Raw genomic sequence first — 17,617 nt, forward strand, 5'->3', positions numbered from 1 at the left:
AAAATAATAAGGCCGTGTGATCGATGGATTGTGTCAGAACTTATTTTATTTTTAATATGAAGAGACGGATATCTAAAGGAGACGTTGCATACTTACCTAACGACATGGTTGTCACACGCTGCATGCACCTGATTGGTAAACAATAGACCTACGTGATGTAGAGTTTATTCATATCTAGGCAGAAATTGTGCGGTTTGTATTTACGTGTGTGTCATACATGAAGCAGGATTAAAATGCAGTCCGTGTTACGTGGCGCGCGTTTAGCAATCATCGGGCTTGTGAAGCGTGTAACGAGTTTTGTATGGAAATTATCCACGCGATTGTAACTGATTTTTTCACAATGCGTAGGCAGTGGTGCAAATGCACAAATAACATACATTTTCAACACATTGTCAATAACACTGTGACCTTAAAAATGAACATATATAGAAAAAATAGGCGACGTTTCGGGTAAATAACCTTATTCATAGCACTTAAATAGAGAAACCAGGTAGACATAGGGGATAATAGGAGTTGGAGCATGCATCGTGAAGAATATAAAAAAGTAAATTTATTTTTAAATTGGCATGTAAATTCTACGCTTTAATAAGTTACCCATCGGAATATAATAGAGCCAGCAGCAGCAGCAGCTGTTGAGTGCTGTGAGTGACAGGCGTTGATTTCTGCTGCGCCTGTTGACAGACCGCCGGGGGCAAGTGCCGTTAGCCAGTAGCAGCGCCTACGAAGGCCCGGGGTGGCCAAACAACACCACGCCCGGCCGCCTTTGTCTCCCCCCGTAGCGATTGGTAAACAACTAATTCGAGGCCGAGTCGATCTAGCGGAGGACCGGCTTCACGCGGCCGTCACGTGGCCGTCACCGGCGGCGGCGTGGAGTTCGCGAACGCCCCCAGCAGGCGCGTCACGTGACCGCGCCAGGAGCCAATCACGATCGCCCAGCGCGGCACGGAATTCCTCGTCCACCCGACTGAGGCCTTGACGAGGCGGCTTCCACGTCTCTGAAGTGTGTATTTTTGTCTAATTAAAATCGTATTTAACAACAAAACTGTAATAACAACGTGAGTGCAAATGTCGTCCAGTTTTAGTCGACGTGCTTTGTGTGAATCCTAAGCGGTGGCTGTTGCCGCGCTGCGTTGAAATGAATGGAGGCCTAAGCAAGGATGCGTTGCGGCAATGATGTTAACACTGCTAGAGTGGTATAGTAATAATATTCATTATAGATAATACTGTCTTGTATCACCACTACAATTAACTTGTTTTGTGAGTTCTGGTTCCCTGTGGATTGTCGCATCGCAAGGTCGTGAGAGGTGCGAACGGCTTAAGGCACGCATTCATCCAGCAGTGGATCGTGACTGACGTTGAGATATTATCGCATTGTTTTACATTTAGCCCACTGTCTGTCGCTGGCAGGGTCGATAAAGTAGGTACCACTTTGTTGAGAAGTCAAGAGTTGTGGTTTTTGCGTTGTGGATGGACATGATCCTACCATTGGAATGTGGAATTTCCTCTACTAAACGATTGCCACGAAAGCTGATAGGCAAACGCCCAGCGTGAGCTTTGGCAATGACGCGGCTCTGTGTGTAATGTTGTTGTACATTGACACAACAAGAACAACAACAGCTGCTGCTGCTGCTGCTGTAGTACTCTGCAGCAGCCTTGCCAGCCCCCTCGGCCGTGCGGATCGTGGGGTTATTACACTGGGTGAGTGTGGGGGGGTTATAACACTGGGTGAGTGTGGGGGGGGGGGGGTCGTGGGGTTATAACACTGGGTGAGTGTGGGGGGGGGTCGTGGGGTTATAACACTGGGTGAGTGGGGGGGGGGTCGTGGGGTTATAACACTGGGTGAGTGGGGGGGGGGGGTCGTGGGGTTATAACACTGGGTGAGTGTGGGGGGGGGGTCGTGGGGTTATAACACTGGGTGAGTGGGGGGGGGGGTCGTGGGGTTATAACACTGGGTGAGTGTGGGGGGGGGTCGTGGGGTTATAACGCTGGGTGAGTGTGGGGGGGTTATAACACTGGGTGAGTGGGGGGGGGGGTCGTGGGGTTATAACACTGGGTGAGTGTGGGGGGGGGTCGTGGGGTTATAACGCTGGGTGAGTGTGGGGGGGTTATAACACTGGGTGAGTGGGGGGGGGGGTCGTGGGGTTATAACACTGGGTGAGTGGGGGGGGGTCGTGGGGTTATAACACTGGGTGAGTGTGGGGGGGGGGTCGTGGGGTTATAACACTGGGTGAGTGTGGGGGGGGGGTCGTGGGGTTATAACACTGGGTGAGTGTGGGGGGGGGTCGTGGGGTTATAACACTGGGTGAGTGGGGGGGGGGGGTCGTGGGGTTATAACACTGGGTGAGTGTGGGGGGGGGTCGTGGGGTTATTACACTGGGTGAGTGTGGGGGGGTTATAACGCTGGGTGAGTGTGGGGGGGGGGGTCGTGGGGTTATTACACTGGGTGAGTGTGGGGGGGTTATAACGCTGGGTGAGTGTGGGGGGGGGGTCGTGGGGTTATAACACTGGGTGAGTGTGGGGGGGGGGTCGGGGGGTTATTACACTGGGTGAGTGTGGGGGGGGGGTCGTGGGGTTATAACACTGGGTGAGTGTGGGGGGGGGTCGTGGGGTTATAACACTGGGTGAGTGTGGGGGGGGGTCGTGGGGTTATAACACTGGGTGAGTGTGGGGGGGGGGGTCGTGGGGTTATAACACTGGGTGAGTGTGGGGGGGGGGTCGTGGGGTTATTACACTGGGTGAGTGTGGGGGGGTTATAACGCTGGGTGAGTGTGGGGGGGGGGGTCGTGGGGTTATAACACTGGGTGAGTGTGGGGGGGGGTCGTGGGGGTTATAACGCTGGGTGAGTGTGGGGGTGGGTCGTGGGGTTATAACACTGGGTGAGTGTGGGGGGGGGTCGTGGGGGTTATAACACTGGGTGAGTGTGGGGGGGGGGTCGTGGGGTTATAACGCTGGGTGAGTGTGGGGGTGGGTCGTGGGGTTATAACGCTGGGTGAGTGTGGGGGTGGGTCGTGGGGTTATAACACTGGGTGAGTGTGGGGGGGGGTCGTGGGGTTATAACACTGGGTGAGTGTGGGGGGGGGTCGTGGGGGTTATAACGCTGGGTGAGTGTGGGGGGGGGGTCGTGGGGTTATAACGCTGGGTGAGTGTGGGGGGGGGTCGTGGGGGTTATAACACTGGGTGAGTGTGGGGGGGGGTCGTGGGGTTATAACGCTGGGTGAGTGTGGGGGTGGGTCGTGGGGTTATAACGCTGGGTGAGTGTGGGGGTGGGTCGTGGGGTTATAACACTGGGTGAGTGTGGGGGGGGGTCGTGGGGTTATAACACTGGGTGAGTGTGGGGGGGGGGTCGTGGGGTTATAACACTGGGTGAGTGTGGGGGGGGGGGTCTTGGGGGTTATTGCCCTGGGTGAGTGTGGGGGTGGGTCGTGGGGTTATAACACTGGGTGAGTGTGGGGGTGGGTCGTGGGGTTATTACACTGGGTGAGTGTGGGGGGGTTATAACGCTGGGTGAGTGTGGGGGGGGGGGTCGTGGGGTTATAACACTGGGTGAGTGTGGGGGGGGGTCGTGGGGTTATAACGCTGGGTGAGTGTGGGGGTGGGTCGTGGGGTTATAACGCTGGGTGAGTGTGGGGGGGGTCGTGGGGTTATAACACTGGTCAGTGCGGCGAGTCCGTGGTAATGCCTTGTGACCCCTGCGTGTTTTGTGCATGGTGCTCTCCCATCCAAGCACTGTCCAGGTTTGAACCTGATTATTCTCTGGGATATGCTGAGATTTGGCACATTCCATTTTATTTGGATATAGGCTAAACATTCGTTAGTTATAACAGGTGTTATAGGCTGCTGCGAGGCAATTGTGGGCAGGAGCATCTGTAGAGGAAAGCTTCTGCCGTCTTCATCAACCAAGTTATAGATTTTAACACGTAAGCTTTCGCGACCGATATTATTAATAATAAAGGTTTTTGTGTTAGATCGCGCCAGTATAAATGTGTCGTAGGTAGTAACTAATTGGCGCGTTGTTTACGTGACAAACCTTACCGGCTGTGTCGGGTGGTGGAGGGTTACGCCACATTTATACTTACGACACATTTATACTTACGCGATCTTACCCAAAAACCTTTATTATGAAAGTTATACACGTACGCTGTATATATTGTATAGTGTCCCCTTGCCGTGATCATCAACCTGCACTCACCCGCTTGGTGAAGTATGGTCAAATAATCCCCACAAGGTGTAGTTGGTAGGACTTCATCCAGCAGCCGATTGACAACAGGGTTGTGCATGTACATGTGGACGTTATTACGTGAAATGTTCAGCCACTAACAGCCTTTGCTCAGACCTCCACTCTGTGCCTTGAGGGTTTTTGTTGTTCATTACATTTTTAGACTGACTTGGTTTATGTGCTGATCGAAAGATTGTTTTTTTTTAATGGGTGTGATTGATAATTACATGCAACATATTTTATTGGTTTAGGCTGCAAAACACTCAGATGGCTTCATGACGGCGTTTTAGTGACTGTTGTGTATGCTACTGCCATTTAATAATTTGAATAATGTACATTTTGTTCTTCTTTAACTGCAAGTCAAATTAACGTAATAAACAACATTCTTTGGCTGGCATGAAATTTACATTCGGGTAAGATTCAGTGAATGGATCTATTAACACATGTAAGGTTTAAAAGTTAGGTATTCGTCACATTGAGAAAATATTACTTTTTCTAAAATAGAAATAGGGTATTTAATTTAGCTTTCAGTAGAATATTGTAATCAAAATATTTTAGAAATGATTTTTGGTATAAAGCCTTGAAAGGTAAGTTGAAATGTAACCTGGTCTGTATGTCCAAAATTTAGCTCCTTGTTTTAAAAGTGCAAATACTTTTACTAACATTTAAGAAAATTCCACTTTTCTTTATTTTTGTGCGTATGTATTCATGCATGTGTAAGCATCCGCTTATATGCATCCGTGCATGTGTACACAGGTACAATTTCGTGGAATATAGGTGACCATCAATATTTTTACATGACAAATTAAAGGAAAATATCATAGGTTTTTCACTAATAAAAAATAACATTAAAATACTATATTTGAAAGTATGCTATAATTTATTGAGGACTAGTTTCTGTATTTCTACCAACCTCATAGTTTATTTTACTTCCAAGAAAACTTCCTACTATTAATCCGGACCTCATGTTTCACTCAAAATCCATATCTGGGCACAAAAATACCCAATAAATGTGAACAAGGGTGCAAAATAATGTCCAGTTACCCGGTTAAAAAACTTTGACACTTGGTATTTGTTTTACTGGATACATCACTCTTAGTATTATTAGACGTCTGTCATTGTTTTGACAAATTGCATATACAAGTAGAGAAATCTTGATTTGAAGCTTTCGTGACTGCAGGAATCCATCCTCTTTGGTTCTTTCGGTAAACTGGGCAGTGACCAGAATTACTAATAATGGATAAATTTCCGAATATGTGAGCCTCGTGTATTTTCCCCAATGGTCGGATAGGTTGCTGCTCACATTTGTTTATAAAGAGGGTGATAGCAAATTCTCCCATCAGAGTTTTGGCAGTAGACCCACACTGTACGTACGTATGTTGAACTTCTTTCGCACCCTACATAGCCAACCGTGCTAATCTTATAGCATTGCCCATTTGGACCGTTCCTTTGTGTGCGTGCCGAACAGCTGTGCTGACACCATGAGATCGGGAGCCTTGCTGGGTGCCGGCCTGGCGTGCATCCTGCTCTGCCTCCTCCAGGGCAGCGCATGGGCCACCGAGGGCAAAAAGAAGCTCCAGATCGGAGTGAAGAAGCGCGCAGACAGCTGTCCCATCAAGTCACGCAAGGGCGACACCCTCCACATGCATTACACCGTGCGTGAACATTGGGGAAAAGTGGTTTGAGACAACAACAAAAAGTTAATTCGCTTGCATTCTGCCACCTGGACAAACCAGATTTTTATGTTATCTTGTTTTCCCAAAACGCTTACTTTTTAGGTGATAATTGTTTTTTTAATGCATCTGTGGCCCTCATTCAGCAGTGGATTGATTAAAATCCTTTACATGTGCTTACATTCCGTGGTATTGCCCTGCTAACGCCTGATTTTATTTCCCATTCGGACTTGTGAATGTGTCCACATGGAAAATGTCCACATGGCAGATATCTCAATAAAGTCTTGGTTTGAACTTTTGCGATAACGCACCGCACTTCCACTGTACCATAACTTTAGTCCGAAAAGTTATTTCAATGTATCCGCCACGAGGCACCTACGCATGCCACAAGGTGTGTGTTGCTCCCAAGGGTTGGCTGCTTACAATGCATCTTTAACAACGACATGGAAGAAAAATTAATGGTTCCTTTGGGGCATAAATTAGACGGACTGCAAAAAAAACTAATTTAAAATAAGGGCCAATATCAACAACGACGAATGTTGTTATAAAAAAAAAACAATTCCACCAAATACTGAAGATGTACATAATGGGGAAAACAGTCATGCAGAGCACACTAACAAATGGGTGCATATCCTAAATTTCAGTTTGTTCATTGAGCCAAATGGTGGCTTGATAATTACACATTTCCCATATAAATAATCATGCAAGTGGTATAGGCATGGACCTGGAAGCAATAGGGGAGCAAATAGAACGCCTGATAAAGAATATTTGTTATGATGTCTCTTACAATGTATAATATGCAGACCCAATGATTTTTTGTTCACTTCCATTAGCCTTAACATGTAAAAAAATCATACATTCTACCTTAAACTGTTTTGACCATATTATTGCTTGTTTTTAACTGTACAATTATTGATTTGGCATTGTTCTCAATCAATTATAGTTAAAAGCAGAATGATAAAAATGTGTACGTGCATTGTACTTCTTGCAGGGTACGTTGGAGGATGGGACGGAGTTTGATAGCAGCATCCCACGCAACCAGCCCTTCATCTTCACTCTGGGCACCGGCCAGGTCATCAAAGGCTGGGACCAGGGTCTGCTTGGGTACGTACGTTTGCTTTGCTCGCAACCCTTCACTGGCACAATCCCACTTCTGTTTAATTAATTTGACCGGTATTGTCACAGCCTTTAACCTGACCACAGTAGCATAGCGTGGTCAAGATGGGCCCTGGTGCAAAGAATGAAGAATGGGGCCCACTGTTTAATTTCTACCCTTGTAGCCCGGTGCCTGGGCCCCTCTTGCCTTTGGGCGCCAGTGCAGTGGCGTTGCCTGTTTACTTGACAGCAATGACCACCGTGTACTGAGCTCGGTCAACTTTCGGGGAGGATTATTGTTTGTAGGTAATTCTCCAAAGTTTTGTCAATATGCTAGCACTTGCTGGCCTTTGGTGACAGTTGACTCTTTTTTATTTCCATGCAAATTAGTAAATGGCACACTTAATAACGTTTCTGATTCATACTTGAATAGACCGCAGGTTGAATCGCAAAGGTAAGCATGCTTTAACCTCTAGCGTCGGTGAAAAAGTAACACTGTCGTGGAAATGTTTTCGTCATCATGAACCATTCACTTTCCACTGCTGGATGAAGCCTCCCACATCGTCACCACCCCTTATGGCCCTACAACACCACAGTTCATCACACTCCAGCTCAATGGTGGTTGTCCTATGGGGTTCGTCCCCTCATTTCGGAATCTCCAACTGCATCTCCAATTAGTACGTTTGGCTACGTACGGTGCACAAGCGGTTGAACATAAATACATCTACGTACAGATATAATGAGAGGCTGATCGATGCCTGGGTATGGTCGAGGAATGGCTCCCTATGCTGACGATCTTGTGATTGCTGCTCACTCAGAGAACGACAACAACAGTGGAGAGCCGGGTGGCTAAAGCGCAGCAAGTTGGCAGATTAGGGGGCAAGGGTGGTGCATCTGCCAGTCATCTCTGTCAACCCATGGCACCTGGTTCTGTCTGGTGACGTGCCAGTGGGCGTTCGTCACTTCGTGTGGCCTTAAATTGCACATTGCCTGGCACAAGAGCTGCGTTGATGTCACTGCCACTTAGTGGCAAATAGCGCTTGTTGTTCTTCCATCTGGCTGGCACTCCATCGCCAGTCTCGTCGATTAGTTATAGTTTTAATGATGTGTCCTGCTCAAGCCCACGTATTATGTTTTTTACAATCACAAGGTGTGCCCTAAGATCTCGTGTATTCTCTCATACACGCATTCCTCTTTTGGTCTTTGAAAGTGCACCTCGCCACGTTTCTTTCGGTATTCTTCAGCTTTGGTTGCATGTTCTCTGTCAGAGTCCACGTTTCCAATGAGTGAATATTGGTAAGTTGCTTTTCATTGTCCAAAAAAAATTCCAAATTCACACCAAGAAATAACTGTTGGAGGGACACATCTGTATAACACGAGAGTATGTATATATAGATGAGTTATTGAAGGGGGATAGGGACCAAATTGATGAAATAAAGAGATGAGTATGAGCAAAAATAATATATTATACTTATTTTTGTTATTTAGTATGATATTTTATGTTATTTTTTTGGAATGTTATGATTCAACTATTACAGATTATGATTGCTATTGAGTTCTGAACAAAATATATTGATTTATAATAGCATTGGAAGTAGTTGTGACTTGTCATTGGAGTGGTTAAAAGAGTATACCTGATAATACGTGGACAGCATAGTTATGTTATTATAAAGGAAATGTTTGTAATGAAAGTGATAAAAAAGCATGTAATACAGATATTTTATAAGCATAGTAATCAAAGTGTGTCTGGTGGCGTGGTGCTCATATATAGAGTCCCACCAATTGTATCTTGCTCCAGAAACGGCATGACAGTTTCCATAGCAGCCAGTAGCGAGGCCTATAGCAGTGGCCGTTGATGCAGCACAATGGGCAGAGCTCGGATGTGGATTGTCCGTGGCTTCCGTGTATAGGGCACACGTTATTAGAGAACACAGCATTGTTGTTTACACACATCCATCAAACACAGCCCCTGATGAAAGCCCATCAGTCTTCATGGTATACATTCATCCCTTCTTCTTCGTGGGCCCACACAGATAACTGTGCTCCTTAATAACCATTTTAATTAGTAGCTGCATTAACAGGAAGAAAAACACACACACGCACACAAACGTAATGAGCCCGATCTTGCCTTGTATAGTGAGTGGTACGTTTCGACACTGCCCTGCCCACGTATCGGCTTACACATTCATCAGACAGGCTGCCGCCATGTCCACGTCATTTCGCGTTGGAAAGAAACATGTCTGCGAATAGTGAGTCTGTTCACAGGGCAGGTATTTAGCTTCAGGGTATGTAGCATATCCTGCCGCAGCTCGGGCACATTGTTTTATAGATGTGAGAGTGTGCCACGTCCCCGATGTCTGAAAGGTGTTGATTCAGCTGCCTGCATTATTTTTGGGTCAAAGCCAGGTATAACAAATCGTTGTATAATCACATAAACACAAAAGTATAAACTAATTTCAGTTCACAAGCAACGTCGACTTACCGGCCCTCTCGTTGTTTAATCTCCCTTTTTTGCCCTTTTGTTTGCAGAGCACCTTTGTTGGCAAATTGTAATTGTACTTTGGAAACATCTGCTTGTCAGAACACAATAATTTGCTGCCGAAGCTATAGTTAGCATAAATATTACTACAATCATGTAACTAAAAATAATGCACCACCACTGAAGTAATGACTTCTGTTTGGTAGCAGGTACAATTGTTGGAATGTCCCCAGTGAATTGTCACAATGAATTATAAAAACGTAGATGTATTTTTTGTATCGTGTTTTTCCTTCTGACTGCAATAAAATTTTGAAACTGTTTTCCAAAAACCCTAACCCGCCATCCCCTCTGTTAGTTAATGCTAATGGTTCTTCATAACCCTCTGCGTGGCAGGTGGTGATTACTTGAGCTTCACTTTGCAAGCAGTTTTTTTTCACCCTCTTTTCTTCGACTTGCACCTGCCATTCCTGAGATATGTCACACGTACAACAAACATCGAGATGTTTACTTACTGTTGACCGGGTTTCTCTTTTAGAAGACCTTTTTATCTCTCTTGGTGGCACATGCTGCACTATTATGGAACCACCTGTAAAGCTTGTATGTGGTTTAATTTTATTCACAATGGAAAGCCACAATGTATTGTCAAATCTACGTTAACGCAAACAGCACAGGCAACGCATTCCTATTATCATCCGCAAGATTTACCTTTGGGGACACTTACAACATGATTGTGGTGGTGAGGTGTGTGCTCAAACCCAGTGAATGCAAGGTGGTTTGGACAAAGGGTAGGCACACGTGATTGACATGCCCTGTACACCCACGGTAGTGTTTGCTCTGTCCACTTATCACTCAAGTTTTTTTTCAGACTTCAGTCCTTGACACTGATTCACGCTTTTGCCTCCACATAATTAAACTCTTGAACGTTTAGTCTCGGCTCGGTGAAAGTCCTTTCTCGTCGCTCGGTCTCTCTTGGAGCAGAAAATAACTGGCGCCTGAATCCCAACCGATGTCTCTCCAGCTGTAATGCGGCACAAGTGTGCCTGTGTGGCATGAACGAGTTCACTGGTTGTGTACGTTGATGATTTAAACCGAACTTTACTTGATCACAAAAATGTTTTTGTCATCGTGCAGAATGTGTGAAGGCGAGAAGAGGAAGCTGGTCATCCCGCCTGAACTTGGTAAAGTTTTTTTACCCCCCGCCCCAAACCCCCTAAGCTCACCGCATATCACAGGATGGACAGGGCTGACATACAAGCGGTTCCCGAAACGATCGAAAAGCGGCCGTAATTTAGCGTAATAGCACCCAAGATTTTGAGAGGCCTCTTGTCGGATGTGGCACCGCTGAAGAGCGGGGGCACCCGCCGATTGGCCGGCGTTGCGAGGACTTGCGTCTGTCGCGTCCCCGGCGTCTGCGTGCCTAACGGCCCGCTGTCTCGCGTTGTTTCCGCCCACTGACGGACGCGTTCGCGTCTGGGCGCCCGCCAGACCATGTCCTCTCGCAGTGGGGGACAAAGAGGCCTCGTCTTGTCTGCGGCATGATTAGACGGCTCGGGGCCCCCTAGCCCCCCCCACCACCTCCGCTTGCAAATTACCACAATCTTCAGATGGCCTGATAGCGTCTTCTTCTTCCTTTTTTTTAGATCCCTTTGAACTTTATCAATTTTGTCAGCCAGCTTTGTAAACGGCAATAGGGAGATAGCAGGTTTGGGGTTTTTTTTTCTTCTTAACTTTGTGCGTGTCTTTTTTAATGCTCCCTCAAATTTAAAGCCACTGATGTTCCAAGGAAAATCACTTTTATAGTTTTAAGAAGTCCAGATTTTCTGATTGTATGTAATGGAAATGGATTTTTTTTAAACGGGTGGAATTTTTAACGTTTATTCCGTGTGATTTCTTTTTTTCAAAGGCTACGGGGATCGAGGAGCACCACCAAAAATTCCTGGTGAGTCATGATTTATGCATTTGTCATTTTTTATAAACTTAAGGAAAATAAATGTTGCATTTACAGTCGTTTGAATTCCCTGGCCTGTATCTGTGTTCATACATTGAACGAATAAGTCTACTATGCAGCAATAGCATAGATATTCAATGTAGGTGTTCCTGTCAATTCATTTATGATACCGTATTCACATATTGGTAGCATTTACAACCCTGGTGTTTCAAAATTACTCCTCTCAGGTGTTTTAAGTCTGCCATTTCTGACCGGGTGATGTGGGTGGCGAAAGTCGTTGACGGTGTATAACTTCCATTATGTGAGATTCATGTCGTTACCTCAGTGCAGTCAGTATGTTTGTTCATGTATCTGTGTGTACCAATTAAATCATCCTAGGGCTAACCCAATTTGAAATTACTACACGGTGCCACATTTAACAACAACAGAAAACCCAGCAGCATGACATGGTCCTGCCCCCACACAGAGACTTAATCCTTCGGACAATGGTGAATCAAAAGAAATCCAGCTCGCACCATATTTCTCCTCGTGTTTAATTGTTCGCTTCGGCAACATGTGCACAGTTGGGTCTCAAGCTGTCGGTTATCGGGTTTTTTTTACCTACTGCGTGTACCTACAGAGCATGAAGCTCATTTTCAGACCTATTTCCTTTTCGGACGGTACAGTAGGGACGCAATTATACATTGCCTCATTATCCACGGGTCTCGTATAATCCTCGCTCTTTTGCAGGGTTGACATGGGGTGGTGGGTGGGGGGGGCCTGCTTGCGCGACAGATTTTCCCGGTGCACTGGGGGTGTATTAATCCGCCACGCTGTGCCCGCCGCTTGCCCTGCCGTGTGGCCCGCTCGTGCCAGACGCAGAGCGTGCGTGCGTTTCATTCACTGCGTATGGGCTGACAGTGTTCCGAGACAAGCGAACGTGTACACAATGAAGTATCACGTTGTAACGGCAAGCATCGTTTTATTCCGACGTCAGAATTTGCATGTTGGTATTAGCAAATGTACATTTATCTTAATCCTGTATATTGTGAGTAGAATTAGCCCTCGGTTTAACGGACTAATAGGGGGGAAGGGGTGTCCATAGAATCCGATTGCCCGTTAATGGCCAAATTACGTATTTTGAGCACTAAATCACACCCTACCACATGCAAACTACTACCTGATACAATATTGTAATGTTTTTCCTGAATGTTTACAGTGATAATAATAGTGTAATAATACTTGTACATTTCAGTGTGTTTTATCTTCTTAAATAAATTATAACTTTGCGTACATGATTTGAGTGGAGGGTATATGTAAAGACTGTTGTAACGCCATACCAACCCGTTCTGTTGAAACTGTCCAAGCGTCAAGCAATCACTTTTCACCTTTGTCGTGATGTTACGTAAACAATACTGTAGTGTAAAATATTTTAAACACCAAAGTACCGTAAAGTAACTTTACAACGAATTTTCCACTTTTACTTCTATTTTGACTTCTTTTAAACACAAAAAAACACGTGTAGTGTGATACATACTGTCTACCCATTAAGGGGAAGAAGCAAATATTGACGGGACTGATTTCCTTATTACCGGAAAGTCGTTTAATCTTCATACAAAACTCGGATTCAGCAGATCTTGTCCATTAAATCCGTTGAATGGCGGTCCGTTAAACCGAGGGTTTACTGTACTGAAAAATGAAAACGGTAACGTTTTAACAAACTTGCATTTCCAAATTAAGTAACATCAATCAATGGACGTTTTGGGGGTTTATGTTCATTACAATTCTAGGCTAAGCCATTATTATTACTATATTTCTGAAACTTATTCCACTCGCCCGTAACAAGCGCTGCTGCGCGTTGTATGCAAAGTATTGTCGTGCTTATATTTCTGTTGTAGCGATGCATTTTAAGTGACGGTAGCCGGGAATGTGAGCGTTGTTTTTTATGCTCTTTCTCTCGCTCAGGTGGAGCTACCTTGGTGTTTGAAGTGGAGCTTTTACAAGTGGAGCGTCGAGCAGAGCTGTAATCCAGCGCGAACAAAACAGAAATCATTCCTACAAATTGCAAATGCATTAATAAATTCTACTACAAAAAAAAATCGTTTCCGCTTCCTTGATCATTTTTCATGGAAAATTTTACGCATTGCTGTTTTGTTTAGTACAGTAATGTATACTGATTAATTCCAAAACTTTATAAGTCTACCCATTCAGATTTACTGTCGTGCTATATTTTAGTTTGTTGTCCGTGCACATGTTCTAATATTAAACAAATGTGGAGTATTGAATTTAATCTCCAATTTGGACCGTGAATGGTCTTTTGCCCCAGTGAACATTGTAAATTACCCTTTTTATGGTTTCTTCATGTCCCTGCCAGCACATCATCTTATTTACCTTGCCAACATCCCCCCGCTTGTATTTAATCCAAAAAAAATTAACGGCTAAAAGCTCCCAGTTCTGTGCGTTGCACGGAAAATTGAACAATTGATGGGCAGTAGCGCCGGCGAGTTTACGGTTTCATTTGCATCGCCGGTTAAAAGGCCAACACAAAAAAAAGGATTTACAGAAAACACCTTGTGGCTTGTCCGTCGTATGCACCTCGTGGTTTCTTGCAGCGGAAGATTACGCAACATTAGCCCATGGTTGAGTGTGCCGTTTCAACGTCAACTCAACTCCCACGAGATGCTCCAGTGAGCACATCATGCGCCTGATGTGTAGTTTTTAAAAAGTGACCTTTACAAAAGCCTCGAGGTCAGCGGGTATTGCGTTATTATATATCCCAAAACTCCCTTCGATAGTATGTTTTACAGTGCAAAAAAAAAGGCATCGTTAAATGAACGTATGCTTCCGATGGACGTGTGTCCACCATGCATTACGCATTGTAGGTGCAGCAGCATAGCCCGTGATTGGCAAGCCTATCACTTAAGCATATGACTCGACATCCGGTGTATGATGGTACAGTAAAAAGATAAAGGCTGTGGATTTTGTATTTATTTTAAACCACATGTGTATCACCATGATCAATCTTTTGGATGAAGGCCTCTCCAAATCGCCATATATGTATAATTCCCTCCCATTGTCTCTCACCTTCCTCAATTCAAGAAACGCGTTAACTATTACCCATGACAACGATAGTATTCCGGGCCCAGTAAACGTGATTTTTTTACGCGAATTGCATAATACATGTTTATAATTTCAACCATTTGTGGGGTTGCCTGCCTGGCCCCATTTTCTCAGTGCGTTACCGCGCAGATCCAACAGGTCTCGCTGATATTTCCGTGCAAACGCCAAGAACTGAAGCAAGCCGTGCGTTTACAAATAACGCTAAACGGTTTTGATATTGCTATATTTGATCACTCCGTACGCGCGCTGCAGAGAACGCTGCATGGGGCGGCACGGGGTCACGTCGCAACAAAGCATCTCCGGCCGCGTTCCCATGCTCACCCAGCCGTGTCGGGGCAAGCTTAAGCAGCCTCCCCGCCGCGTCTCAAGACTTCCACGGAGACGTCGTGTGTGGAGAGGTGGGGGATGGGGTGGGACCTGTGGGCACCCAATGGGGTACCCATGCTTGTGTTTGGTTAGGGTCGTTGTACAACGTGGGGGGGGGGGAGTTGCGATTGTCGTGGGGTGCATCTCGGCTGGGAACGGGGTGGCCGTGCTCCCGTTAACTCAACTACTAAGCTCGACAATTCGCTCCAAATCCCGACACAAACTGTTTGCTTAACCCGCGTGAACCCTTTCGCTCCCATCAGCGCTGCGTAATCGTTAGGAAATAATAGCAGTGGGGTTGCTTTTTTTTGGGTGGGCTTGCATGGCTTGGCTGTGAATTCGCCATCGAGTGTCAAGAGCGCAGAACTCTGTTGTGTTTTTGGGAGTTGCTCCTCCGCGCGTTGATCGCCAGGATGTCCGGCGTTTCGCAACCACGTGCTCGGAGCTTCTTCACGAGGTGAACTCGGTGTGTCCGCTTCTTCGGGAACTGAATTCGTTTTCGGGAGAAGCTTCCCCCGGCACTTGGTTTGCGGGGTAGAGAAGCACCACTCGCGTTCAAATCACAGGACGAATGTGCCCGCATCTTTCCAAACTTTGCACGGCAAGGGAGGATGGATTTAATAAAACTTCGATATAATCCCCTTGATGGATTCGCCCGTCCCCGTGGGCTCGCTCTCACCTGGTGGAATAAAATGCTCGACTTGTGTGGGATGGGGGAGGTGAACGAGTCTCGGGCTCTCTGCCGTGTGAAGGGGTTTGGGGGGAATCCCCTGCAGGTATGTTGTTTAGCTCTTGACAAGTGCGCGGCGGTCAGTAATTATGGGTGATTGGGGCCACCCGAAGCTCCTCTTGTAGAAAAATGTGCCCCGCTTTTCTCGGCACGAACACCTCTTGACCCATGGGGTTAGCTCACTATATATATACACACACGGTGGAGCGCGTTAGCGCGCTGCGCTACGAGCCTAGCGACGCGGGTTCGATTCTCGCTGGCGGTCAACACCAGTGGCGATTGTCTGAACCCGTCCTGGGCCTCCCCCAGGTCGACTCAGTCTCATATGAGTACCTGGTGCGGTGTGTTAACATCGCCACTGGGGAGACGAAGGCGGCCAGGCGTGGTGTTGGCCACCCACCCCCTCGTGTGCCGTGCCGGCCTTCATAGATGCTGGCTCACAGCACTTGCCCCAACAGTCTGTTAAGGCTATACGGGGTGGAGGATCTTTGACTTTTGTATATATACGGCATCGAGGTTCACTGCCATAAAAGTCAACCTAATATTGATTTCGCACTCTAACAATCAGTTAATTACGATTGTGGTATTTTTTTCATGAATGTACACGGGAATCAAAGTATTTGTTTTTAATGGAATCACAATTAAACGATGTTTCACTTCAAGGCTTAATTTGATCGATGTATTTTGTTTTAGTGACACTTTTTGAAAGAACCATTTCGAAAGGTCCCACCGTGTGTGTGTGTACATGCACTTGCCCCAACAGCCTGCTAAAGGCTACACGGGGGATCTTTGTTTTTATCTTTGTAGATATAACCATATGAAATGCATGCGCGTATAATGATACCTATGTAATATATTTTTATACGTTTAAATTATCACAAATCAGTCCACGCTTGCACAATTAGAACCCGGAAGGAACCTCACGATTTACCCCATGACAAATTCTGTCTCGTTTTAATTTCAACATTATTGTTGAATTTTAACATTTAATGCGCGGTCGTTGGTCAATCCACTGCTGGATGAAGGACTCCCCAAGCCGTCACCCTGCTACGATCCATCTCCTCGGTGGGTGGATGTCCACTCGATCGCGTTCTATGCAGTATAGAAGGTGATCCATGGTTGGATACCCCACTAACATCATGGAGAAATGATCGAGAAAACAATGCCCGTCGCCTCTACACGTCTCTCGCCCATTCTCAACAATCGTATTAAATGTTGTAACACTTTGTAAGATTTGAGCATACGCTTTTTAAGATATGCAATCACCCGTTGATAACTAAGTATGAGAACCATTGCAAAATCAGCGGGGTATCTATGAATGTATCACTAGCTCATGCATGCCTGTACGTTACGTGCGTATATATACATAGGGCGCCGCGGTGGCGAGATGTTAACTACCTCGCCTGGTATACAGGAGGTCGTGGGTTCGATCCTGCATGTTCTCCCCATGGCCGTCGTGGATTTTTCTCAGGACCCTCCGGGTTTTTCCTCCACATTGAGAGTTAACGCGCGTTTCGAGTATCTGGCTGCTCTACATTTCCACGTGATGAGCCACTTCGTTGAGCTATCATTTGTGATCGCCAGGTCGCTCATGTGAAAGAGCTACATAGCTCAGTGGGCCTTACCTGGTAAAATAAAATAAAAGTTTATTATATATTTTTTTATAGTTTATATAATTTCTCATATAAATGTACTACCGGGAACATGATGGGGGTTAAACCTCAAACAACCCCCCTCGACTGAGACTGCATGAGGGAGGGAGGCCTTCATCCAGCAGTGGATTGTCAAACGGCTGCATCTCAATTCTCACGTTTCACATCGGGCCCCGTGTACTGAGTGTAGCCGTAAAATGTATCGATAGCCTTCGTATAGTTGGGATGTATATTATTAATGTATAGTATTAATGTATATTATTAATGTCGATTCCGTTGTATTTGTACAACATTGGCAACGTATTTTTTTATCAAGCTTCGTAAAGATTAGCCTCCGAAAGTCGTGTTTATTCAAGTCA

General features: G+C 45.9%; 1 protein-coding gene across 2 annotated transcripts; it reads left to right on the forward strand.

The window, feature by feature from the left end:
- The first annotated feature begins 627 nt into the window (after positions 1 to 627).
- FKBP2 (FKBP prolyl isomerase 2) lies at positions 628 to 13,489 on the forward strand. 2 transcript variants are annotated; one of them, XM_078606298.1, is made up of 6 exons: positions 628 to 1,000; positions 5,685 to 5,871; positions 6,881 to 6,993; positions 10,595 to 10,641; positions 11,367 to 11,402; positions 13,356 to 13,489. In XM_078606298.1, the coding sequence occupies exons 2-6, from the start codon at positions 5,698 to 5,700 to the stop codon at positions 13,415 to 13,417; spliced, it is 432 nt and encodes a 143-aa protein (XP_078462424.1). In that variant the 5' UTR covers positions 628 to 1,000; positions 5,685 to 5,697; the 3' UTR covers positions 13,418 to 13,489. The 2 variants fall into 2 exon arrangements, with proteins under 2 accessions (XP_078462424.1, XP_078462425.1); XM_078606299.1 differs by having other exon boundaries at positions 941 to 1,055.
- Positions 13,490 to 17,617: the final 4,128 nt, after the last annotated feature.

This window comes from Lampetra planeri, chromosome 25 (assembly GCF_965212315.1).
Source record: "Lampetra planeri chromosome 25, kcLamPlan1.2.h2, whole genome shotgun sequence".
Lineage (NCBI taxonomy): Eukaryota > Metazoa > Chordata > Hyperoartia > Petromyzontiformes > Petromyzontidae > Lampetra > Lampetra planeri.